Genomic DNA, 27,146 nt, shown 5'->3' on the forward strand with positions numbered 1-27,146 from the left:
AAATTAAGCACTCCTACGAACACACTGGTTAATGAACAGCTGTCACCAGATGGCATACGCTTCCATCTAAAATAGCTCTATCGTCTGGTAAACAATCAAATCGGAGAAAACTAGTCTCTCACGATGTTCTATGATCATCGCCCGCCATTTTGTAAGATCAATTTACAAGTTTTATCTTCGACAGTGAAACCTGTGCTTTGGAACACCATACGCACTAATCACAAGTCCACGAATAACACAGGTTTCACATCTTCTCAGCCTGGATGTAATTCCATACACACTCATGTCCAAATGTGTTTCCATTTAGCAGAATGAAACACGTCAAATGCCTTTGTTTTTTGTCTTGGAAGAGGAGCTCAAGTACGGACACGGACAACACTACAGGCCATACTGTACGTGTCGTCATATTACTCATTACGTTTTCCAGACGTCATGAATTATGACGCCATTCTAGCCCTTTTTTCTATGGAATGCCTTTTGTGTCTAAACAAAAAAATCAACATTTGCTAATTTTCCTATAATTAATTTTGTCTCAATTTGCCCAAGGATTTAAAGATGTCATCCTGCGGATTTGTAAACTTCAGGAGTTAAACTACCCAAAACCATTAAAACATTTTCCGAGGTATTTTTCAAGGGGTTATTGCCCTGCCGTAAGGACTATATGAAAAGGCGTAGCCTTAAATCTTAATCCTTGTTAAATACAGTTCAATTCAATTCAATTCTTTCTCTCTCTCTCTCTCTCTCTCTCTCTCTCTCTCTCTCTCTCTCTCTCTCTCTCTCTCTCTCTCTCTCTCTCTCTCTCTAGCTCTCTCCCCTCTCCCTTTCTCTATGTCTCTTTCTCTTTCTCTCTCCCTCTGGTCCACTCTTCAAACATGCATAACGCCGTTATTTGGAAATTGTTACAAAGACAGTAACACAGGACACAACACACAGAGAAATTCATACGGATCGGTAACTCAAGTCGACAGTGGTGACTCATCCGTCTCAGTCGCGAGGCAGACGTCTGGATGACGCGAAGCAGGGGTATTTTGTGACAGTGTCGGGGTACAAAGCTGCCAGTCTTTATCCGTGTGGTTTATAGAGAATACTACATGGCTTGCTGTGTCGTACCAGATTTACACGAGTTGTTTTTTAAAATATTGAACTGCGAGCGAAAGCGAGCTGTTCATTATTTGAAAAAGCAACGAGTGTAAATCTGGTACGAAACAGCAAGCCATGTAGTATTCTGTTTATCCTACATACAGTACTTACATGTATTTTGCTGAAAATGTCCTGCAGTCGAGGCAGCTAAATTGAAGACGCTTGTTTTGGAACCTCGATCTCTTCTAAAGCCTTGTATGACGGCTTACTAGTGCCAAAACCTGGGGTTACCCATTATCACGTGATAATTACTAATTAACGCTGTCAGTTACTGTTTTCACTCGTTAGTTACTCATTTTCACGGGATAATTAGTAATTTTCACGGGAAAATGACTAATTTTTGGCTCACGTAAGTGTAGCCTATGCGATGCTAACTTTTGTCTGTCTGTGCGTGCGTGCGTGTGTGTGTGTGTGTGTGTGTGTGTGTGTGTGTGTGTGTGTGTGTGTGTGTGTGTGTGTGTGTGTGTGTGTGTGTGTGTGTGTGTGTGTGTGTGTGTGTGATGGAAACTTTAACATTTGACTAAACACCGAAATACTAATTTTACCTGGTTATTATCCAAGCAACAGCTTCAAAATATTGAAGCAATGATCAACATTTCGTCGGCACGTATGTAGTTAAAGTGTGTATCCAAAGAAAACGGGTGGTGGAGGGTTTTGGGGGGGAAAACACAGTGTGTGGTATGTAGACCAGGTCAGGGGTCAAGGTTAGGTCAGATCGCGTGAAGGATTGTGGTATAGGTACAGTTATCACCGAGCTGCAGTTCACCGATTCGGAGAAGGCGATTTCACATTGTTCGGTTTCGTAGCTCCAGAAAAATAGATAAAGAAGATACCAAAGGAGATTTCCCGTACAGGTTAATCTGCACAGCGTGTTTCCAGTGACAGTGTCTGCGCGAGGAAGCGCTGTCGAAATCTGCACAGCGTGTTTCCAGTGTCTGCGCGAGGAAGCGCTGTCGAAAGCGCAGTGTCGATCTGGCCATCTGGCAGTCGTGTCCCCGTAAGTAGGCTACAGACAGACAGATCTAGATCTAGTGTCTCGCACTCTTGCACCGAACACCTATGCTTACTGTGTTTGTGTATGTGTGAGGGAGTGATTGAGTTTGTGTTACTGTTTGTCGATTTCTTACGTGATCCTTGATGGCTTCGCTTCTTGTTAGTTTTGGCACTAGCAATTCGTCAGGAAGTGAGCCAAAACTAAAAATTAGTAATTAACAGGTGAAAGTTAGTAATTTTCCAGGGAAAATTAGTAATTAACACGTGAAAATGGTAATTATCAAGGGAAAATTACTAATTTTCCCTTGATAATTACAATTATGAGGTTTTGGCACTAGTAAGCCCTATGATGGCTTACTAGTGCCAAAACCTGGGGTTGCCCATTATCACGTGATAATTACTAATTAACGCTGTTAGTTACTGTTTTCACCTGTTAGTTACTCATTTTCACGGGAAAATTACTAATTTTTAGTTTTGGCACTAGCAATCCGTCAGGAAGTGAGCCAAAACTAAAAAAATAGTAACTAACAGGTGAAAGTTAGTAATTATTCCGGGAAAATTAGTAATTTTCCTGGGAAAATTAGTAATAAACACGTGAAAATGGTAATTATCAAGGGAAAATTACTAATTTTCCCTTGATAATTACAATTATGAGGTTTTGGCACTAGTAAGCCGTCATACCCTTGTGCAATCTATTACGTTAAAGCAAAGAAACGTCACTCTGAAAATGTGGCGTGATGTGTTAGTTTTAAAAATTCATTGAGGGTAATTAGCGAGCGCATTTTTTTTTCTATAATGACGTTTGTCTCGGTGACTTTGGCATCATAAGCAGTGCAAAATAAACCAAGTCCCTGCCAGACTTGCTTGACATGACCTCATTTACATGATATGCACACGTGTGATTTGAACGATTATTATCACACAAGTGTCTCTCTCACGTATGTAGGATAAAATCGGTTTGTACACATAGTTGCCTGGGCTCATAGAGCTGTAGTTAAAACACTTACTTTTAAACATGCTTTGTGTAGGTAGACTGAATTGCCATAATTACAATACTTGGTGTGGGTCCGTACATGTGTTCAGAGATATACAGCATTATTGTATAATGGTATAGTAAGGAAACCCGATTTCTATATTAGTCTGCACTGAAGTGATTTTGCAAGAAGAAATAGAAGAGGAAGAACTGTAGCTACACCAGCAGAACAAATAGAGTTTGTTTTCAGTATAGCTGTAGAGAAAGACAGGGTGTATAACGTCAAAACCAGGACATCTTTGTATGATTTTGTATATCGATCTTTTCACTAACCTCATTTTCCGACCTACAATGTTCATTATATGTCTCAAACAACAGCGAATTCTCTCTATTAATGTCATAGACTTGTAGTCCGACAAGTACGGATCGTTATTATTTCTGTCCACAGAGAACGTTGCGCTCAACAAGCCCTGCACGATGAGTTCCCGTCTTTGGTGGTCAACCAGCGGACAGCACCTACCTGGCGTTGCGGTAAATGGAGACACAGTTGGAAATTTTGTAGATACGGAAAACTGCATCCATACCCGGGCAGGCGACATAACACCGTGGTGGGAGGTGGACCTTGGTCGTCCCTACCCTGTGCACAGCGTCGTCGTCTGGGCGAGGAGTTCCGGTAAGAGATATTTACTTGTTTAATCTTTACCTCTTTGAATAAGGTGTATGTTCTCAGATTGAAAGATAGAACCGAACTGAATTGAACTGAATTGAACTGAATTGGACGTTATTTAAAAATAAATAAAGTGTACCAATGGGCTTTTACGTTTAGTCTGACCTGGGAAATCATTTTTGTCTGCACGATTTGAGGATTGCAGGGACACACACACACACACACACACACACACACACACACACACACACACACACACACACACACACACACACACACACACACACACACACACGCACGCACGCACACACACACACTGACACACACACTGACACACACACACACTCACACACCAACAAACACACACACACACACAAAGCACACACATACAAGCACACACACACACGCAAGCACGCAAACACACACCACCACCATCACATCTTAGACACAGACACATTTTCACACACAAACACACACACACACACACACACACACACACACACACACACACACACACACACACACACACACACACACACACACACACACACACACCTCTGTAGGGCTATTTTGTAAGAATACTACACTACTCGTCATAAAAACTATACATATATATTTAGCTGTAGATCTTTGTGATGCGGCCAGTTATATTTAAACCAAGTATATTGCCAGAAAGGTAATTTATTCCTCTACCGTATGAAATAAAACGTTTCATTTTTTATTAATTAGTGTTTATGCATTGTACCGGAGACCTAGGACACCCCCCAAAATCAAATTCGCAAAAGCAAACTTGCAGACACTAAAATACAAAAAAAATCAAAATAAGAAATAATGACCCCGTTTTTGATCCCAAATGGAAGAACTCATTGTGTACCCATACAAATTGATTTGGTTAAGCTGTTGTGCATAGCGGTGTTGTTTTGCTATTTTGAAGAAGACTGGTGTCCGCCTCGTCAGAAGCCGTAAAAGGCCTGTTTTGGCGTCTTTTTGTGTGGGCTATGACTGAACTGGCACGCTTGAGTGACGTGCCAGTTCAGTCTGCTGCGCTACACTGGGTTTTGCTGTTGGAAGACCTGTTTTTTGTAATTGTTGTTTTGCGTTCACATGTCCCTACCACCCAAGCGCGTTGTTGCTTTTGTACCAAAATTGATCCCCAAAATTGATTACAATTTAATAAAACTTTTCTGAACAGTTCCAATTCGACCAACAAACTCATCAAAACACCATGATATTTTACACACTTGTTGACAATTGTGTTGTCAAACTCTTGTCAAATTTAAAAGCAGTACAATAAGCCATTACAAAACAACAGTGGTTTTCCCCACATAGCCTACCAAAAAAAAGGACACCAAAACAGGCCTTTTACGGCTTCTGACGAGGCTTGGTTTTAATATAACTGGCCGCATCACAAAGATCTACAGCTTAATATATGTGTATAGTTTTTTTATGACGAGTAGTGTAGATTAGCTGCAGAGCGAAAGTACTGACTAAAAATAATTGCACGTTCCCACATGGTATGTTTGTTTTTTCTCCATTAGACCAATCCTCACATCCTGAATACGTCGAAGTGTGAAAAAAACTAAAACCAGAAACAAACAAAACACAAAGAAACAAACAAAGAAACAAATACATAAACGAACAAACTAGCAAAAGGGCTGACACACATGGTGGTGCAGTGGCGTGGTGGTAAGACGTCGGCCTCCTAATCCGGAGGTCGTGAGTTCGAATCCCGGTCGCTGCCGCCTGGTGGGTTAAGAGTGGAGATTTTTCCGATCTCCCAGGTCAACTTATGTGCAGACCTGCTAGTGACCTAACCCCGTTCGTGTGTACACGCAAGCACAAGACCAAGTGCGCACGGAAAAGATCCTGTAATTCATGTCGGAGTTCGGTGGGTTATGGAAACACGAAAATACCCAGCATGCCTACTCAGCGAAAGCGGAGTGAAGCTGACTATGCTCCCAGAGTATAGTTTGGGGAACCCAAATGGGCAAACGAGCTCACACGTAACCAGAAAATTCTGGAACGCTGAAGAAGAAGAAGAAGAAGAAGAAGAAGAAGAAGAAGAAGAAGAAGAAGAAGAAGAAGAAGAAGAAGAAGAAGAAGAAGAAGAAGAAGAAGAAGAAGAAGAAGAAGAAGAAGAAGAAGAAGAAGAAGAAGCTGACACCAATTGCTTGTCCTCCCTTCCTCCGCATTACTTTGATTGCGATTATTTTCTTCACCCTCTTCAAACCTGCCCTCACCCATTTCCCCCGTAAAGGAACAGAGGGCAAACCCCGGAGAGATGTTGTATTGTCATCTATTATTTCTCGGTGCTCACTTATGTTTCTTTTTTCTTTTTCAGAAATAGGTAGAATGAAAGGCTGTCTTATTAAAGTAGATGGACAGGAATGCTACAGGTTTGACGACGCACCGGGCAGCAGGAAAACGAATGTTACATGTACCAGCGGTGTCCTGAACGGATCCGTCATAATAGTGTCCAAAAACATCACAGGACTCTCAATAGATGATGCGACAATTAACATGTGTGAACTCCAAGTGATAAGTATGTTTATCATTTTTGCTTACCATAATTACAAACGTCGAGTAAATATCACTAATATAAGTTTGTTTGTTTGTTTGTCGTTTACTTGTTTGGAGACACTTATTTAACAACCCCGACATTTCCCCCGTACAATGTCGTTTTTAGAAGTGCATGTAATACATATAAACTGTAGACATTGGGTATATACGTTACGCATCTGTTTTAAGTATTCCAACTTCCCCAGTTCTTCGCGGACATAAGAGAACACCAGAAGTATCAGGGCCGGACCAAATGAGTTGTAAGGGGGGGGGTTCCTCCTTTTTTTGGGGGGGGCAAATCAGCGAAGTGGCGAAGCCACAAGCGCGCGCCCTCAAAGCAGGCGCGCGAACTTGGGGGGTCCGGGGGCATGCTCCCCCGGAAAAGTTTTGAAAAACGGTTAAAATCCGTGCAATCTGGTGCATTCTGGGCCTTGTTTTGAGGGTTTAGGCCTGTCAGTGGGAGTTGGTGGGGGGGGGGGGGTACCTTTTTCTCATCGGATTTCACATTGAATAAATTTTTTTAGAGACACACACAAAATTTATTTAAAAAAAATAAAAATAAAATAAAAACACTCAAAGCAAGGTACATGCTTTTTCTAGGGGTGGGGTTCCGGAACCCCTGGAACCCCCCCCCCTGGGTCCGGCCCTGAAGTATATATTATCAGCAAAGAAACTTACCTAAACTATATTGGTAATTAATACTCCTTTGCCTGGTTTGTTTGAATGATTTGTTTAATCTATTTCAATCTTTTGTAAATGTTTGAGTCAGTCTCTTCGGGTTCGATTGGGTCTGACTGTCACATCACATGGCCCAAGATAAAAAGTATCGTCAATCTGAAAATGAGAATAACAGCAAAAACAATTGCCATTCCAAACATATTAACTTGTGCAAACCTACAAACCTGCCTAGATATAATTTGTATGTTTACTTTGAGACTAATGATATGAGCAGTTTCTTTACTTGGTTGACATCAACAGAAAACAGCCCCCTAGTAATGACTTTGGAAGTAACCAAGTGCACACGTGTTGTAAATCAGAGATATTGTCATTTGAAAGGTTGCAGTGACGACTACTGGGACAGTGGGTGTGACAGGAGGTGTGGTAGCTGCAGTAACGGAGAGGTGTGTGACAAGGTGACAGGACACTGCTCCAGCTGTCCCCCTGGCATCAAGCCTCCACTGTGTGATACGGGTGAGTGATGTACAAACCAGTGCTAACAAATTATTTAATATAATAGACTATATGTACATGGATTAGGAATTTGTTGTGGACAAAGTGTTCTCACTCCAGGCGTTTACATACATTACAAACATCCTTTCGTTTGAACACATACTGCCGGAGAACATCAGGGCTGCTCTCCCTGGATAGCGAGCAATTTTCAAAGAATGTCTTTTCGCGTCCTCTGGACCCGTGTGAAACCGAAGCCTCGTCATGGCGCAAAATTGAAGTTTTGTAAGTCCGAAAGCACGAAGTCGGAATATAGGCCAGGAAAGAGGGACATGTGTGATTCTCACTTTCCTGGAGGGTTTGGAGCGTTGAATAATGAGTGTCGGCATTCACATATTTTAGGTATGCCGGCTTTGTTGTCCAAAAGGGGAAGTTGCATTCTGATCAAGGGACATAACCTATTTTAACTGGTAAAGCTCCACGTGGTGGTGTTCCCCTTTACACTTGTTTTGTTGTTCGTAACCAAATGTATACACTTACACCAGATTCCTTTTCAAAATTTAGAAAATTGCTGCAGTTTTTTCGAAGCAATATGTATGAAATACGACTAGAGCCGACTTGACAGATGGCAGTTGCACACAATACGCGAACGACTGCGGTAGCCTAGAATAAACCATTGAAGAGCGTGTAGGGTTTACATGTGATAATTAGCCCTGCAAGAGACCTGTATGCGTCATAAAATGGCGTTGACGGCCCTACAATGTGTGTTTCGTCGGTTTTCTATGGCTTTTTCGTGAAAAGCTTTACTCATTCTGTAAACCTCCTGTGAGGCAGAGTGGGGATTCAAAGAAAACATTACGTAAACACCTCACATGTTTATTGTCATGTGGACTTGCTTGTATATTTAATGTTGTAAACCTAACGTTGCTGTTGTCTGCCATTACCTGATGGTGGAGGTATTATCTGTCGGTGTAGTTTGTATTATCAGATGAATTACAAAGCCAGGTTTAGTGCACAAACAGAAAGCGTCAGTATTTCTCAAGCTACAACAGTGCATCACCAAAATGTTATTGAAAAAAGGTAAATCATAACCTTATGACTTTCTTTCTACAGAATGTGAAACTGGGACCTATGGACACAACTGTACACAGACTTGCAGTGCAGGATGTGAGGATGTCTGTGACAAAGTCTCAGGACACTGCACGTGCAAACCTGGATGGCTGGGGCCTGCTTGTGATGCTGGTATGTGTGTATTGTTTGTGACAATGTGGGTGGCAGCTGTATTTGAAATTGCATTTTGGTTATTTTATCCCTTTTCGCAGCACCACATATTTCAAGACTTTAAGGATAATGGGACAGGGTGACGCAGTAGTCCCCCTTATCACAGGCAGCTGTGCTGCATTGACGGAGTTGTCTCCCTAAGCGTGAGCTAGTTTTGGTAGCTTGACGTTTTTGATACGTTGGTAGACAGCATACCCGTGAGATGTGGAGTAGCTGATTGTGATGGGGTCTGGCTGCTGTTATTACCTGGAATGCGTTTGCGAACCTTTGTGTTGCCATAGCAGATTTTATAGGGCTAATATAATTTGGCTCTAAAATCTCAATCCCGTTTGACCGATTTTGCCTCCAAAGGCGATTCGTGTGCTTCGGGCTCTTGGTTAGAAAAAGAAGACGACACAAGGGTGAAACGATATTTGCTAAACACAAATCGATGGAAAGGCATTGCTTTCTTAACGACACATGCTCTAAAATACAGGCAAATGCCAGCATTACAAAGAAGATGCAGGACACTGATTGTAGGTTGATCATACGTTTTGGGCTTAAGTTGTGTTCTGACACATCATACTGTGACCGAATATACAACTTGACATTGTGTTGATTCAGTATACTCTAAGTAACTGCATTCATTTTGTTCTTGATGGGAACACCTGTTTTGCCTCTCATTTTTGTCTGCTGTTACAGCTAATATGCACAATGAGTGAATCTGCATATTATCAGGGAAGAAACAGTTGTGCTGGTTAAATCAAAGTGACCGTTATTGTTGTTGTTGTTGTTGTTGTTATTAGTGTTGTTGGTGTTTTTGTTGTTGTTATTGTTGTTGTTTTCTACTAGACAATATTGGGCTAGATAAGCTCACTAGAATAACAGCAACAAAAAAGGGAAGTCATGGAATATTCAACAAAACTGCTTGAAGACATATTTGATAAATACTGGAATGTAACTTAATTGGTTCGTTGATTGGTCTTTTATTTGCCATTGACTGCTGGTTGCTGCTACGCAGTGTGTCCTGGGAGAACATATGGTCTCAACTGCATGCAGAATTGCAGTGCCCACTGCAATGGTACTTGTGACAAGGCTACAGGACATTGTGCGTGCAACAGAGGATACATACCTCCGTTGTGCATGACAGGTGTGTATCTGTTCATTTCGGGTCACTGCAAGCATTCAAAGATGCAGAGCGCCGATTGTAGGGTGCTCATAATTGTGGAGTTTAAGTTTTTTTCCATGCAACAAAAATAAATATACAACTGGGCATTGTGTAGGAACACTATGCTATCAGTCAATGAAGATATTGTATTCTTGATGGTAAGATTTTGTTTTGCACCTCATTATTATCTGTTACACATATGTGTTACAGCTATTATGTACGATCAGGAAATGTGCATAAATAATTAAGGAAGAAACAGTTGTTATGGTTTAATCAAACTGCAAGACTGCTTTTGTTATCTTTTGTTTATCAAAAGAAACCTAGTGCTATGACATTACACCTAAACTTTGGGTGGATACCGTAACGATATGTCCGGTTCTGTCAGACATATATATCCCTTACCTTTTGCAAATACCTATGTGTAGCCCACCTAGCACAACAGTTGATACTATACACAATAGTTTATTAATTTAGTGTCCCTAATAATGCTGCGTGTACTGCTAACAGAGATCCTGAGTGACAAAATGGAAGCCCAATTTACCATCATCGGTGGCGCTGTGGGTGGATCTGTGGTTGTGTTGGTTGTGATCATCATTATTGTTGTCATCGGCGTGAGGTAATTTTTTTAATGCGTCTAACGCTTTATTTTTCAAATTGTGTTGCATCCGTTTTTTAACTGAGTTCTGAGTACTAACAAAAGATATGAAAAACAATACATACGAAGATATTATTTTTTTTTTAAACGCGTCATTTCAGGAGTACAAGTATGCACGCCTTGTCCAAAATATCGATTAATCAGTAAAAGTCACATGTAGTGGATACAAGTGCAGACAAACATGCAACATTCCTTATAGAATTCCGACTTTACACACACACACATTAGTTACATTATAGTAACAATTTGTTTTCTTTGTAAACCTGTTTAAGTAGAAATGATGACTCGTCTAAAACCAGAAGAAACAACATTTAAAACAAATAGCTCTTCCTTGGATAGGCGGAGAAGAAGTCGACCCAAAGCTACGGGAAAGAAAGAAAACAGCGCCCAAGAGGAAAGTCCAACGCTACAGGTCAACGTCCATCAGAATGTATCTGATGCTACCAATGGCAACATGGGCAACCTTGTAAGAGACAACGATCAACAAGGTAATGATTTTACAACCTTTAAGGGGTTTAAGATGGTTCGAACGAGACTTTGTTAAAGTGGAGAGGGGGCATGGGGGGAGGGGGTCCCCCCTAAAGGAAAGTGAAGCAAGAACCAGGTGGGTGGGTGATTGGTTCTCTTGTACAGCAGAATGTTTTGCAAATTTGTGTTAAGCTTGGGATGAAAATATGCGACAAAGCTGTTGGATGAATCAAACTAATATCAAAATGTTTTGTTTCTGATATAAAGGCATATCAAAACACATTCCGGGAAAACAGCGCAACTTTCTTTAATGTGTCAGTGTGTTCTTGGACGGCACAAATCTAGACACATGGTCAGCCTATAGAATTCATCACCAAACAAATAAATAAATAAATAATGTACGATATGTTTGCTTTTAATGTAGGTGCAGGATTGGACTCAGCACGGATCCTTTCATCAAAATACCAAAGAAATCCGGTAACACTGTCGACCTCACAGTCGGACAATGTTTACGAAGCAGTGGTAGGCGAAGTTAACCATGGATACGTTAACTCCCAACAAGCCATGCCAGCGACGACCCAGAACCCTGCAGAGCGCTCTCAAGTCCCAGCAGAACAAGCCTATATTGTAGAAGGGAAGTCTAGCATTGAGGCTGCCAGGGAGGCTTCAGCTCTCCCCGCAGATCAGCCCTATGAAGTCGTGGACCGTGACCGTAAAAACACGTACGAAAAACCACGGATGTACATGAATACTGGAGATCATCACGTTTATAGTGATCTCAAACCTTGAAAGAACCCTGGCTCTGCAAAGAGAGATTACGGGCAGACTTGTTTTGTTTGTTAGCAACTAATGTGTTTATGTCTGCTTATTTATTTGTACTTAATTCATTGAATGAGTTAATGCAATAGTATGGATTATAGCAGATTGTCACGCTTGTAAATTGTCGTGAACGTTCACAGTAAATGTCACTGCCAACATCCCGGGGTCAGGCTATCTCCAATTAGGTGGCGGGGCGACCATCCCCAACCCGGCGGGTCCCCAGGTGGCGGATAGGGGGTGTCCCTTAGATATAAGGGATTGCAGCAGGACACCCACCACATCCTACAAGACTGCGGGAACTTCCAGTTGTTGAGAAGAAAGATGCGGCCGGAGCCGACCCCCATCCAGGATAAGCTGTACGGCACGGCGGCGTCCCTGCAGATGACCACTACATTTCTAAATTGGACTGGTCTCCACGTGTAGCGGCAACAAGAAGAAGAAGACTGCCAACATCATCGCACTTTATAAATAGCTTAACAAACAACTGTATGTGCTTCTGAGCTGAGGATTTGCCCATATCACGAGAATGTGATTCACTGACGTGGAGTTGGTATAACCATGTATAAATGTTTGATTGTTTAAAAAGATTGAATTTACGGATGAGAAGTACTGTCATAGCTCACTGCAGTTTTCGACTTAATATCCTCGGCTGAACTCAACCCACCAATAATGTTGGTCAGAATCATCCACATATAATATGATCCACAACGTCGAAGTGTTATTATTTTTCTGCCTGTCTTTCCTGGGTTATCTTTGGCTTGTCTCCATATGTCTGTATATTCATACATGGCAAAGAACTGTATAGCTTCGCTTTAACACTCATTTTGTACAACCGCTGATTATGAGTACTTATCTGGTGTTGTAAGTATTAAGTTTACATTAAGCTTCAGTCACACACACGACTCAATCGTCGAGATTCAATCGCGCGATTCAGTCTTGAGCCGATCGCACATCACATCGTAGGCCATTGACCCGTCACACGATGAACGATAGACGAACGATTGACGTAACGATTGACGAACGATAACTCCACGCGAGCCGGGCGGAACACTGCACACGCGCTTTGCGAGAGCAGACGCTAATGTTCGAACATCGCTCTACCTTTCTTAAAACTACCTTTCAGCATTACGCCTTTGCGAGAAATAAAGTTCCCAGACAGTTGCAATGAATGTTTCCCGACCGCTGTACACGCCTAAAACGTCTCCTTTATATCTGAGTAAGAAACTGTTCTTCCAAAAAGTTTTGAATCGACAAAGAGACGCAGTCCGCGACTGTCCGCCATTATATTACGTCACGGCGTGAAGGCCGCAAGGACGCGTTCTGATTGGCTCTGCCCCTGCGATTGACTGACGACTGGGTCGCAGGAATAGAACACGTTCTAAAGCTCAAAACTACGAGGGAATCGCATGAGACTGAGTCGCAGATTTGTCGTAGCTATTTTCCACGACTCAGTCGGCCGTGTGACAGGGTAAATCTCACGATTGAGTCGCGTGTGTGACTGCCCTCTAAGTACTTAACGTAAGTTCAACGGTGTTGGAAGTTTTCGAGTTTACCATTGAGTTTAAATTACACCACAACGGGGGCCTTTGAACTTCTCAAGGTTACTCCAGGAGCAAACTTCTGCGTGTTTTCTTGGTTGATATATATCTATACATATAAATAAAAGAGAGTGTCTGTCTGTCTGTGTGTGTGTCTGTGGTCGCCATACCTCTGAGATGGCAAGAGGCAGGAACAAGATAGTGTGCACGTACACTCCCTAGGTGCCGCAGATGTGCACCTGGGTTTTAGTTTCTTGATTCATTGTTTCCTTTCTCAGATTATGGACCTCCCATTTATTGAATACAGCCTATATGGTGCAAGACCAGTTCAGTGCCTACTGTTCACCTGTAGCAAGCACATCATGCCAGTGATATTAGAGACTCGCTATTTCTCCTATGAGGGGAAGAAATGAAGAATGAAAAATTAACTGGACAGTTCCGGAAATTTCTAGAAGGTAAGGGAGATAACTCTTTTTTGTCTGTGGTCGCCATACCTCTGAGATGGCAAGAGGCAGGAACAAGATAGTGTGCACGTACACTCCCTAGGTGCCGCAGATGTGCACCTGGGTTTTAGTTTCTTGATTCATTGTTTCCTTTCTCAGATTATGGACCTCCCATTTATTGAATACAGCCTATATGGTGCAAGACCAGTTCAGTGCCTACTGTTCACCTGTAGCAAGCACATCATGCCAGTGATATTAGAGACTCGCTATTGCTCCTATGAGGGGAAGAAATGAAGAATGAAAAATTAACTGGACAGTTCCGGAAATTTCTAGAAGGTAAGGAAGATAACTCTTTTTTGTCTGTGGTCGCCATACCTCTGAGATGGCAAGAGGCAGGAACAAGATAGTGTGCACGTACACTCCCTAGGTGCCGCAGATGTGCACCTGGGTTTTAGTTTCTTGATTCATTGTTTCCTTTTTCAGATTATGGACCTCCCATTTATTGAATACAGCCTATATGGTGCAAGACCAGTTCAGTGCCTACTGTTCACCTGTAGCAAGCACATCATGCCAGTGATATTAGAGACTCGCTATTGCTCCTATGAGGGGAAGAAATGAAGAATGAAAAATTAACTGGACAGTTCCGGAAATTTCTAGAAGGTAAGGGAGATAACTCTTTTTTGTCTGTGGTCGCCATACCTCTGAGATGGCAAGAGGCAGGAACAAGATAGTGTGCACGTACACTCCCTAGGTGCCGCAGATGTGCACCTGGGTTTTAGTTTCTTGATTCATTGTTTCCTTTTTCAGATTATGGACCTCCCATTTATTGAATACAGCCTATATGGTGCAAGACCAGTTCAGTGCCTTCTGTTCGCCTGTAGCAAGCACATCATGCCAGTGATATTAGAGACTCGCTATTGCTCCTATGAGGGGAAGAAATGAAAAATGAAAAATTAACTGGACAGTTCCGGACATTTCTAGAAGGTAAGGGAGATAACTCTTTTTTGTATCCAAACAAAGGAGGTAAAGCTAATGATAATGGGATAGCGAGCGTAATTGCTACAGGGCTCCGCTTACTCCCGGGCGAAGCCGGGCTTAACTGCTAGTATATTTATAAGAGAATGTTGAACAGTTGTGTTCCTGCATTCGACACGCTCGGCCATTCTTACACTCGGTTCTGCAAACTGCACCCACCCATGTTTCTTCTTCTTCTTCTTCTTCTTCTTCTTCTTCTTCTTCTTCTTCTTCTTCTTCTTCTTCTTCTTCTTCTTCTTTGTGCATGGACTTAGACTTCCACGTTCACACATCTTTTTTTAGCACAAGTGGATTTTTATGTGTATGACCGTTTTTACCCCGCCATTCAGGCAGCATACGCCGATTTCGGGGGAGCACCCATGTTTCAACTTGTGTATGTTTTTAGACTTTCAAGCTGTTTTGTTTTTGTTAGATCCTACATTATTGTTAAGCGTTGTAAATTCAGGACCGGTGTTCTACTGCAATATACGTCTCTTAATTTTCCGAACCTGCTCATGCAAGCATGACAAGTAATTTCAGATACCTTTGAAGTTACGGAATGAAGTGTACAGATTCCTTACATTTACATGAGTTTTAGAAGGAAAACATCGGCACATTGTTTCCGAATGAAGTGAGACAACTCTGTCGTATTACGTATGCGTTTTCTCTACCATTGCAGACATTTTCCTTGATTAATAGACCAACTTGAATAATTATGCTTAATGTTGGAATTCAATCCGTCAATTACTCTCACGAGAAATATTCTTTGGTTTGATTCAAGGGACTTCAAAAAGAACTCAATAATGCCAATGGATTGTGAGCTCTGAATGTACAACGCTAAAGTTCCACATTACCCTCTTTTTCCTTGAACTCTAAGCTTTTTGAATTGATAAGCTTCACATTGTGATCTTCTCTGTATGTCTATGAGTGTTGATACAAACAAATGCTATACAGATGCATGTACCACACACGATATCTTTATTTTAAGTATTTAAGTTACCTGTCTACTTGCTAGACTTTCACTGTTTTCTTGTCAGAGTTTATCGGACACAAACTAGGCATGTTCAAGTTGTGTATGCACTTATATCTATCACTTTGCAAAGTTATTTAGGGCTACCGATGTATCGTCGAAAAATATTGTATTAAAGAAAAATATCGCAATGATATCGATACAAATTCAATTCATGACATTTTTTGCTTTCACTACTACCCCGCCTTAAAACATAAGTGGGTTAGGTTGTGTGGGGTTTTTTTTCAACACTGAGCGTGACATTGTAAATTGAAGTTTGCTGAATATGTGTGCGGCTATATTTAACAACTAACACTTTGAACAGTAATTATCTGATCATTACGGCCCTTCAATTTGTTTTGTTTATAATATGTGCACCTTCTTTGTTGCTTTTTTTGTGCTAAGAAATAAACATTTGGCACGACATAAACTTAACTGTTGACTTGTGCCTAGCCTGAAAAAACACTTTTTCAATAAAGTCTAATCTATTTTAAGCAGATGTTTTGTTTTAAAGCCATTTGTTATTAAAAAGATATAAACTCCTGGCCGCTTTGATCGAACTACATATGCACAGTTCGCAAGTGAAATCGAAGGGGATTTGACCGATGGGAAATCTCCAAAGACAGTAGAAAGCAGGTAGGGGAAGGGCTCCTAATATGACCGGCTCCTAATATGGACCACCTTCTGTTCTGACAAACTAACGGCGCTAGAGCGCTCAAAAAAAGTGTTATTCCCTGTATTCACCCTCTCTGGATAACTTACACATGTCAAAACAGTTGCAGAAACAGAAATCTCAAAACCATTAGATTTTTTTCTCTTTTTTTCAATTTTGGCAGCGTTCACTCTAAATTTGCCGCCTGAAACGGACTCGATTCTGTCCACAGCCAAAGCTTTTATCACACAAAAAATGCTATATATGACAGCTAAAACCGTATTTGTTACATTTTAGCAGTGTTGACCCCGAGTTTCTACTGCAAACAAAAAATAATAGCAAAATCTCAAAGTATGTGCGAGTCCCCTAATATGGACCACCTTAAACAAACCCAAGAAAATACAAGCTAAAGGCTTTCATTAATTCATTAAGAAGCTTGCTGGAAATAACTTATAACTAGCCCTCGAGATTTAAAAAAAAAAGCAACAAAAATCTTCTTTTCGTGGAAGTTGATCATTTCATTTATTTTCACTCTGTTTTTGATAAGCTTCTTTAGTTTCCTGGTGTGCTTCAAATAATGCTCTCATCAACCCGAAACAATCAATGAAGAAGGATGCTCCCCGCCAACAACAACAAAAAACAAAAACAAAAAACAAAAACAAAAAAAGGCAAAAAAGAAAGGGTTGAAGCAGCCTGCATGCAACTGAGATTTAAAAAAAGAAAAGAAAAAGAAAAAAAAAAAATCAAAAAAAAAAATCAACCCGAAACAGATAAATCTAGAGAATATTTTAATTAGGCTGACTTGTACACTAAGTTGTATCATGTTATTTTGAAATATAGGGGGCTTTTTACAGTGATTCGTGAAGGCCGCTTCACTGGTCCATATTAGGCGCCCAGGCTCCTAATATAGACCCTTTGTGATTTTGTCTGTATTTAATTTGTGCTCAATGTCTATCAAAGCTATTTCACTCTAATTAGGCCTAACGGTTAACCTAAGAGAGAAAGACTACCAAACACAAAATGAAACTTCTTCGCAAGAAAACAATCTATTTATCTCTCTCTCTCTCTCTCTCTCTCTCTCTCTCTCTCATTCTCTCACATGTCTCCATCGTTATCAACTAGTGAGGATAACAGGGAAATTAAAGATGTCACTTCATGACAAAAACAAACAAGCAAGCAAACGCAGAAACAAACAAAACACACTCCTGGATGGAGGCCAAAACATGTGCTGTAGTGAGTATGAACAGCCATGATGGTCTTTCTGGCCTTCTGTACGCAGCCTCCTGAATAAATGGAATAAACAGAGGGACGTATCCGGCCCATAATCCGAAGTGTCATTCGTATGATTCAAATTGCGTTTAAAAACAGAAGTGTTCTCCGTTATATATGCTGGTTCGTCTTCCCCAATCTCGAAGCATATATTAAAACTACCTATGAATCAAGCACTTTTAAAAAGAGGGCTCTTCGATATTTCAGTCAACCTCAATAACTATACACTTCAGACATTTGTATCCTGCACGTTTGTCAAAACACTCTGTCCACCTCGTCAAACTCATTGCTTTGTTGAATATAACACCTAAATAACAGCAGCCTACGCGTTCTCGAATTCGTACTGCTCTCTTTCAAGAATCCACTATCCTGCTATTCCCCTCCCCCCACCCCGAACACAAAACTACTTTTTAAAGCGTGATCTTGTTTTTCTCCACATGTGTTTCATGTTATAATTCTTTGCAAATATGGTATTTAACACGTCATTTCGACTTAACAAAAAAAAATTCTACTTATATCTATCTATCTATCTATCTATCTATCTGTCTGTCTGTCTGTCTGTCTGTCTGTCTGTCTGTCTATCTATCTATCTATCTATCTATCTATCTGAATATCTATATTTCTTTCTACCTATCTACCTATCTATCTATCTATTTCTATATCTATGTATCTATCGCTCTATTCATCTATTTGTATGTCTATATATCTATCTGTGTCTGTCTGTCTGTCCGTCCGTCTGTCTGTCCGTCCGTTTGTCTGTCTTTCTGTCTGTCTGTTTGTCTATCTGTAATAATAATAATAATAATAATAATAATAATAATTGTCAGTAAGTACTGGTGTCACATGACTGATGTGAACCAGTTGATTGGCTAATGGCGATGCGCTAAAACTGTTAGCGCACTCTTGGAGTGCGCTAACTTTTCCACAGAGCGTATTCTTACGCCCTTTGCCTAAGCAAGACTGTGCTCTCATTATCAGAATTAATTACTGACATGTAGCTTATATTCTCCACAATACCAAATGACCATAAATTCCCTGCTTCTCAATTAAAGCAGAAGTGGGTTTTTTTCTGACAGATTGCATGTGCCTGTGCCACAGTGCGGCTGCCACTGATCTAAAAATAGAAGCCGCTGTGTTTCATCTAATTCTCGCCGACTTGCATAGATTCTTCTCATATGCCGTGTTAGTGGCATGTAGCTTATCATCCACATTACCAAATGATGAGTTAATATAAAATTCCCACCCGCTAGCAGAAAACACAAGTGTTATTCCGATAACGTACCAGCTAGACCAGTTTGGAAGACTGACTCGATCGACTCTGTCATACGTAGCCCAGGGTTCGACACTAGCGGGGGCGGGGGGCGGAACGCCCCAGAGTTTTGTGTTCCGCCCCAAACATTGCCGAAGCTTGGGGCCCACTCCGCCCCAGGATAAATTCCAACAATGACAAACCGAAAATTCTAATGCCAGCAGAACCAATCACTAAAAATCGCCAGTCAAAGTCGTCACTGAAATTTGCGTTACGATCAATGCCGCAGTCAAGAAAAAAACACATTCAAATCGTCGAAGGACAATGTCGTAAGGGAAATAACTCCCAGATTGCGCTCTTTAGCGTGAGAGATAAGTATCGCCTTCAAATGCCAAACGCAAAATGTGGCGACACATCCCTGGTGTAAAAAGACATGGAAATGAAGATGAAGAACAGGGTGGAGAGAAACGAAAAAAAGGAGACCGATGCAGCCAAAAGCGCGAAGCGCTGTCGTAGATCTAATTTCAATGTGAAATGGTTGAAAGAATTTCCCTGGCTTCAGTACGATGAAGAAAAACAGACAATGCATTGCCGCACGTGAATACTGAGAGTGGGCCCCAGATTTTTTTTCTTCCGCCCCAGCAATTTCCATCTCTGGGGCCAGTGTGGCCCCAGGTTAAATAAGTTAGTGTCGACCCCTGTAGCCGCACTGACTACACTGGAATACGACTGCATCAGTTCAGTAAATGAATGGTTTCCGAATTATTATTTCAAGGCAAGAACAATCGTAATCGAAAACGTGTAGGGTTCAGAACGTTCTTACCATATATATAAGACTTATTACCAGCGTGCCTCGTGCGTGCAGACTCAGTGGCAGTGCAGACTGCATGCAGTGGTTTGATTGCCCTAGCAGACGACATAAACCCCGCTCAACAAATTAACATGTTGGGCAAATGTGAACGAAAAAACGATGGGGATATAATAAGTGTAAGGTTCAGAGCATTCTTACCGTTCATATGTAGTACCAGACTCCCCGATGAGTGAATATACCACACGAGAAACATGCCACATTTATTTTGGAAATGTGCTTTCCGTCGACCGTGGCAAGGGGCAAAACTCTGCACAGTCAATCTGTCGAAGCTCGAGGAAGGTTTCGAAACCAAGAGCACAGTCCTTTCTCCGAGTTTAAATGAGGTCTCTATGAAAGATCATCACTTTTTAGCTTAACGCTACACTGGAATTTACCAACAGAAATTAAAACAAGAGTTTGCGTGTGACGAAAGCACGACACACTTGAGACAGCCCACACAAAAGTAGATCCAGTGACACAAACCTGACCACACAGTTACGCCTATCCAAATGCGCGTTGCAAAAAAATGTGCGTTTTGAATCTTCTTTTTTCTCTGGCGGTACTGACAATATCGTTATTGAAACAATCCCAGTGCACTAAGGGATTTATAGAGCAAATCTCGAAAATAATTATTGAACTCAGCGCTATGCGCTTCGTTCAATAATGAATTTTCTCGATTTGCTCTATAAATCCCTTAGTGCACTGGGATGTCTCAATAACTTAAATAATAATACGGGTATTTATATGGCACAAATCCAAATATATTTCTAAGCGCCTTACAATTTATCTTCAATAATAATCATCTTCATTACAGCAACAATACACATTATATTTATGTGTCTGTCTTTCTGTCTTTCTGTCTTTCTGTATGTCTGTCTGTCTGTGTCTTTCTGTCTGCCTGTCTGTTTGTCTGTCTGTCTGTCTGTCTGTCTGTCTGTCTGTCTGTCAATCGATCTTTCTATCTGTATACTTGTATGTTCATATGTCTGTCTTTCTGTCTGTCTGTCTGTCTGTCTGTCTGTCTGTCTATCTGTATACTTGTATGTTCATATGTCTGTTTATCTATGCGGTGTTGTGTGTCTATCTTTCATTCAGTATAACTATCTGTGTATCACTCAATCTGCCTGCCTGTCTGTTAGTCTGTCAGCCAGTCTTTATGAATATTGTGTAAACGGTATGGAAAAAACTAACATGACTATTCAGTTCAGTCCACAAATAAATCCTATAATGTTCCCTCCCCCGGACGTACCATGTTTATGTTTATCACTGCTGTCGGCGATTTCAAAGCGCCAATATCTTGTTTATTTTAGCTGACACACAAAATGACACAAGCCGTAAAAACATACCCGTGCACGCAACATTACCTGAAACTGAGGATTCTTCGAGCTTTTCTTCGCACTGAATGTCGCTTTGCAAAACATTAAGGAGAATGGGTGTGTATGTGTTTGAATGTGTTCATGCTTAATATTATGCACATTCAAAGGTCTCGAGGGTTTACTCCACACAGACTGTCGCCAGAAAAAAGGTAATGATGTGTGTGTGTGTGTGTGTGTGTGTGTGTGTGTGTGTATGTGTGTGTATATAGGTGTCTGTGTGTCTGTGTCTGTGTCTGCCTGTGTCTGTGTCTGTCTGTGTGTGTGTGTGTGTGTATGTGTGTGTGTGTGTTTGTGTGTGTATATAGGTGTCTGTCTGTGTGTGTCTATCTTTGTTTTGTTGAGAGTATGTGTCATTTCGGGATATTTATTAAATACAGTGTTTCTATGATTTGAGCACAGTTTGGTATGTGAGCAAGAAGATAGTAAGGTTCCTATCAGTGTACTTATTTTAGTTTGCAATTACTTTATGTCTCAAAGAAAGGCAAATTGATTACATCTTCGGAACGTCTGCCTAAACTGAGCAAAATATGGTCTCCGAGAAGCTTAATGAAATCAAAATGTTGGTTGACTTTGTTTTCGCCTCTACCGGTCTATTTCCTCGTTCGGCTTAGGTGCTCCTGATTAACAATGTTAACGACCACTTTGCACATTTTTGCTTGGAGCATGTTAACATATCACCGTGACTTCATCATATCAACTGCTCTTTGATGTCCATTATGTTAATTTTGACCACTGTTAGTGTATTATTGTACAATCTTGTAATGTAGATATGTCTGCCAAAAGAGGTGTCTCCATACGTCAAAACGTTTCAACAATCTTGCCGAGCATTATACATGTGTAGCCAAGTGGCGTATCCAGTCTTTTTGTGTAATTATCTCCTGCCCGACCCAGTTGCCTCTCCTGTCTATTATCTTCCCCTGACCCAAGTTGTGTCTCCCGCTAGGATGATTGTGTGTTTACTATCGTAGGGTAGACTCTTGACCGGATTCCTTTCTAACCTCTTATCTCAGATTTAGGTGGTCGTTATGTAATGTGCCGCCAGACTGTCTGGGTATCGTTGGACGGCGTTGTGTCAAGTGGGTGTCATTTCTTTTGACAGGGTACATCATAGAAGATGCCAGGTGGCTTGGAGGTTTTAGTCTCTTACCCCCCCCCCCCCCCCTTCTTTGTAACTGGTTGTAATCTAATGAGCCATATCCGGTGTGCGTAATATTTCCGGTGTGTGACACCTCTGTAACGATTTCTGCCTCTTTAACGATCCCTTTCATTTGGCAGGCAATCTTAAGTAGAACGCCCCCCGTTGTCTGACACCTAGGTAGCCTCCCTATTGGCTTATCGCCACAGGGTATCGGAAGTGGCCAGCCTTTAAAAGACTGACCAGTTAGACTAGAGGATGGCTCAAAACCGTAGGACTTTTAATATTAATTTTAACTAGAGGAGGCGAGTTCGCTCCTAGCAGCCGAACAAGACACATCTCAACATTTATCGCTCACCAACTCGTATCTTCAACACGTGCTGCCTGATCTTTTCCGTTTTATCGGCTTCGGAGACCGGTCTCTTTTCGAGGAATGCAAACTGTGAAAACTACATCCTACAATATGTGTACTTGTGAATCCTTGAAACCTGTGATCTTGTGAATCTGTGCCATTCTCCTGCTTCAGCTTTCTGTGTCTGCTTGGCAGTGCGTTGTCTAACGTGGTGACATTCAATTTGTGTGACATTGTGTGTTGTGGTTGTGACCTTGCGCTTTTGACAGTGACTGTGCATTACCGGCTGCTCCTTTCATAACGTGCGCCGCGCTTGTGTATCGGCGGGTTCTCCCATAGACCTTTTTACCATAGCCCTGCTGGTGCTGTTTTAACAACTAGTTTCATAACTGCTCTTAAAACCTCTGCTTGTGATAGTAACTGTGCAATACCGGCTGCTTTTTTAGCAATCTGCTCCACGCTTGTGCATCGGCGGTTGCCTCCCTTAGACTTTTACCATAGCCTTGCTGCTGTCTGTTTCTACCTTCTCCGTTCAGCCCGGATTTTTTCGTTGTTGTTGTTGTTAACCTTTGTTTCTTTGGGTCGTGAGCTGTCCCCGACTACGCTCTTACCTTGCCTTTTAATCCTGGGTTGCTAGACCGGTTTTTTTTTTTTTTTTTTTTTTTTTTTTTAAATAGCCCTGGTGCTGTACTGGCCGTGCTGGGATGAGAGTGCAATAATAACATATGAACAACACAGAGCTGGACTCTACAGTTTTTAACTGCTCTATCATGGCGGAACTGCCATTAGACTCAACTCGGTTGTGCGAAAAAGATTGGTGGAGCCTCGATCGGGTACCCATCGGAGATGTCTGGAACATCGGTTGAGTCGAGCGTGATCGCCTCCACGACAAACAATAACAGCCCAAATCAAAACAACAACAAACGCTCCGCGAAGGTCGGTCCGGGGCGTAACCGTGACGTCAGCCGCGTGGCCCAGGCCGGCGAGCCAGGTGGGCCAGGCGAGACAGCATCGCCGCTAAAGCGCCCGCGCGCGGTCAGCGATAGTGACGAGGAAGAGGAGGGTAGGAACGACCCCTCCTCACAGTCGATACCGGAGTGGGACGTGTCCCCTACGGCAGAGGGACTAAAATTAGCCAGGCAAGAAGAAAAAGCATACCAACTGGCAAAAAGCAAAAAACTGCGGAAACGCAGGAAAACAAATAAAACTACCCACTCAGAGAACAAAACTCAGTCTAACCCTGTTAACACAGACATCAACAGCCAGGCAATTCAGGAAATACCCCAAAAACCAACTCAAAATCAAGAGTCAGAAAAAAAGCAGTCAGAAACCCAAAACCAAAACAAAAAGTCAGCCAGGAAAAGACTGTTCCATGAAAAAATCACCCCCACCCCTGACTTCCTGGAGTTCCCTGTCATCATAGAGGACTTGAGGGAGGGCCCGGCCACCCTTCATGGACTCGGCCTCCATCTGTTTAAAACTCTCAGTGTTGCGGTGGGAACCATCCTGTCGGTGCGTAAGCTCCCTGGTGGTCGCGTACTGGTAGGGTGTGTTTCCCCCGCCCAGCAACAAAAACTGATCGCACGGTCCAAGATCGGCGGAATAACCATAAACTGTTTTGCCCCCGAGGCCACTACCGAGGGGGTAATCAAAAGAGTCCCCCTCTCCCACTCGGACGGGGAACTCATGGAGATGAACATCTCTGTCCGAGTTAGGTCAGACACAGGTGGCATCATAGAAAAAGGAAAAAACACAGTTAAAAACATGACCAGACTAAAAACAAAGGATCAGAAACCATCCACAGCAGTACGCATAGTTTTTAAAGCTGCAGTCCTTCCCGAGTGTATCGTACTCGAGGGGGAGATATATGGTGTAGAACCATACTCAATGCCAGCCAGACGATGTGGCAAGTGCCAAAGACTAGGCCATCTGAAGTTTCAATGCCGGAGCAAGAAACCCACCTGCGCCCGGTGTGGTACCCTCGGTCACGAGGGTAAAGACTGTGTGAGAGACAGACACTGTATCAACTGTCAAGGAGAACACTCTGCCGCCTATCAGGGTTGCCCCGAAATTAGGCTGAGAGTTGAGGCAAACAGAATAAGGGCCTCCTCCTATATCCCGTACGCTGAGGCTCTGCTAAGAGCCCGTAAGCAGAAGGAACAAAAACTAGTAAAACAGCAAGGTCCGACCCTCCCCTCGGAGAAGAGGGATGACTACTGGCGGGCGCCTGTCACTCGAGCCTCCACACCGCGCGAGGGCTACGCCTTCGCTGCGAAACGCGGCCAGGCGATAGACCACGCCCCCCTACTAGAGTCGATAGGCGGTGAGGCGGCGATACCGCCTTTCTCCCAACGGCCGCGCCCCCGACCTAAACCCAGAACCCTTAAGCCAAACATCAAACAAAAGCACCCGAAAGACACACACACACACAGAGAACTGTTACAGTACACCAATACAGAACCAACACAAACACTCCCGTACACGGAGACGCAGAAAGACGACCTCACTACACAAATACTCACTAGGGTCATGAAAGAAGTGGAGGAGGGGATACTTAGCAAGATCCAAGCAGAGAGACGTAAAGCAGAAGAAGAATTAGCGCAGACACTCATACAGAAAATCTACACCACAAAGAAACACGTCCCACAAGAGCAATCAGAACTCCAAGCATTCTTGGAACAAACTTTGATTTTTATGATGCAGGCAAAACAACAACAAAACCCAAACGCACTGATAGACTCACTAACCACAATCTACAACTCCATCACAAAGTTAAATATCACCCCCATCAAACCTGATGACACAATGTTGGCCCTAGGCTCGCTGGCTGGGGCAAGAGATCTGACAATAAAGGAAATCTTACAGTACAAAATGACCCTATAATGGAGCACACCAGATACCAAGTTTTAACCGTTTTATTTTTAACCTCCCTAATTCACCCTTCAATGGAAGGACCAGGCACAGGAAAAAATCAAAACCTGAGAATCATGCAGTGGAACTGCAGAAGTATCAATACTACAATCAGTTATCTGAAAGATTTTCTATATAATGAATCATGTGATATATTGGCCCTGCAGTCAACCAATGTCCACTACAGCAAATTACCCAAACTAGATGGCTTTTATTACCAACCAGTAATTGACATTAAAAACAAAGGGAAATTAATAAAGGTCGCCACTTATATTAGATGTGGACTATCCTATGACGTTGAGACTTCACCAGTCTCATCTGAAGAAAATGTATGGTCCTGCCTGGTTCAGGTGCATATGAAAGGCAGCAAAAACCTAAATGTCTTAAATATTTATTATCCTACAGGCTGTGCGAAGAGTGGTCGAACCGCTTGGATCAGTAACATCTCTCACAAAAACAAAAACTGGCTGATAGCTGGAGACTTCAATGACAGGCACGTGATGTGGGAACGAGATTACCCCCCAGGGAAAAAAAGCTACCTAGCAGACTGTATTATGGACTCGGGCTTTCAACTGTTAAACGACGGGGAGATAACTAGAATACCGGACAGTCACGTCTGTAAAGCTTCGGCGATTGATCTGACTCTCATTAGCAATTCCCTATTCTTGCAGACAGACTGGCATGCCTTCCCTGACACGCTTCACTCGGACCACATAGTCATCTTAACCTCTATTCATAGCTCCGAACCAGACAAAATAAACACCCTCCCACAACAACCATATTCCTATAATAAAGCCGACTGGCAACATTTCCAACAAGTATTGAGTGAAACTAAATTGGAAGACGTTAAAAACGAAGACATTAACATTTTTTATGAAAACATACGGACTAAAGTATTAACAGCAGTCGACCTATGTATTCCAAAGAAGGTAAATAAAGTTTTTAACGAAGCTAAGGTATCTTCGTGGTGGAACGAAGAATGCAGCAAAGTGGTAGAGGCTAAGAGAGCACGCATTAAGGCCTTTTCACGAAACCAGAACAGTATAAATTATAACCTCATGAAAGAGGCGGAGAGTACGTGTGCCCTGACCATAGCTAAAGCTAAACTGTCCCACTGGGAGGAGTTTGTAGACTCATCCGTCAAAGATTATAAGGATTCTGGTAAAGTTTGGAAAAAATTAAAACGTCACAAGAGGCGGACTAGACTACCGGAGAAACCCCTGACTGTAAACGGAACTAAAACAGCTACCGATTTAGACAAGGCAAATGTGTTAGCAGAGACTTTTTCTAAAGCCAGCCAATCAGCCCACCTAAATCCGGATGATTTATTTTTCCGCACACAAATGGAGGAGGAATTCAGCGATCCCCCCAGTGACAACTCCAATCCTATAAATAGTCCCATTACGTCAAGGGCAATAAAAGAAATAAAGGACGTTAAAAAAGCATCAGGAGTAGACATTATATCTTACAGATTAATAAG

At 42.0% G+C, this 27,146-nt stretch overlaps 1 protein-coding gene across 1 annotated transcript in view; it reads left to right on the forward strand.

The window, feature by feature from the left end:
- The window catches only part of LOC138964184 (receptor-type tyrosine-protein phosphatase mu-like), a gene marked incomplete in the record, with an annotated part of 322,563 nt that overhangs the window by 245,608 nt on the left and 49,809 nt on the right, over nucleotides 1-27,146 (forward strand). The window contains 4 exon segments of the mRNA XM_070336077.1: nucleotides 3,566-3,779; nucleotides 6,115-6,315; nucleotides 7,389-7,523; nucleotides 8,613-8,741. Of these exon segments, the coding sequence (XP_070192178.1) occupies nucleotides 3,566-3,779; nucleotides 6,115-6,315; nucleotides 7,389-7,523; nucleotides 8,613-8,741 (679 nt within the window).

Source organism: Littorina saxatilis, linkage group LG4 (assembly GCF_037325665.1).
Source record: "Littorina saxatilis isolate snail1 linkage group LG4, US_GU_Lsax_2.0, whole genome shotgun sequence".
NCBI lineage: Eukaryota > Metazoa > Mollusca > Gastropoda > Littorinimorpha > Littorinidae > Littorina > Littorina saxatilis.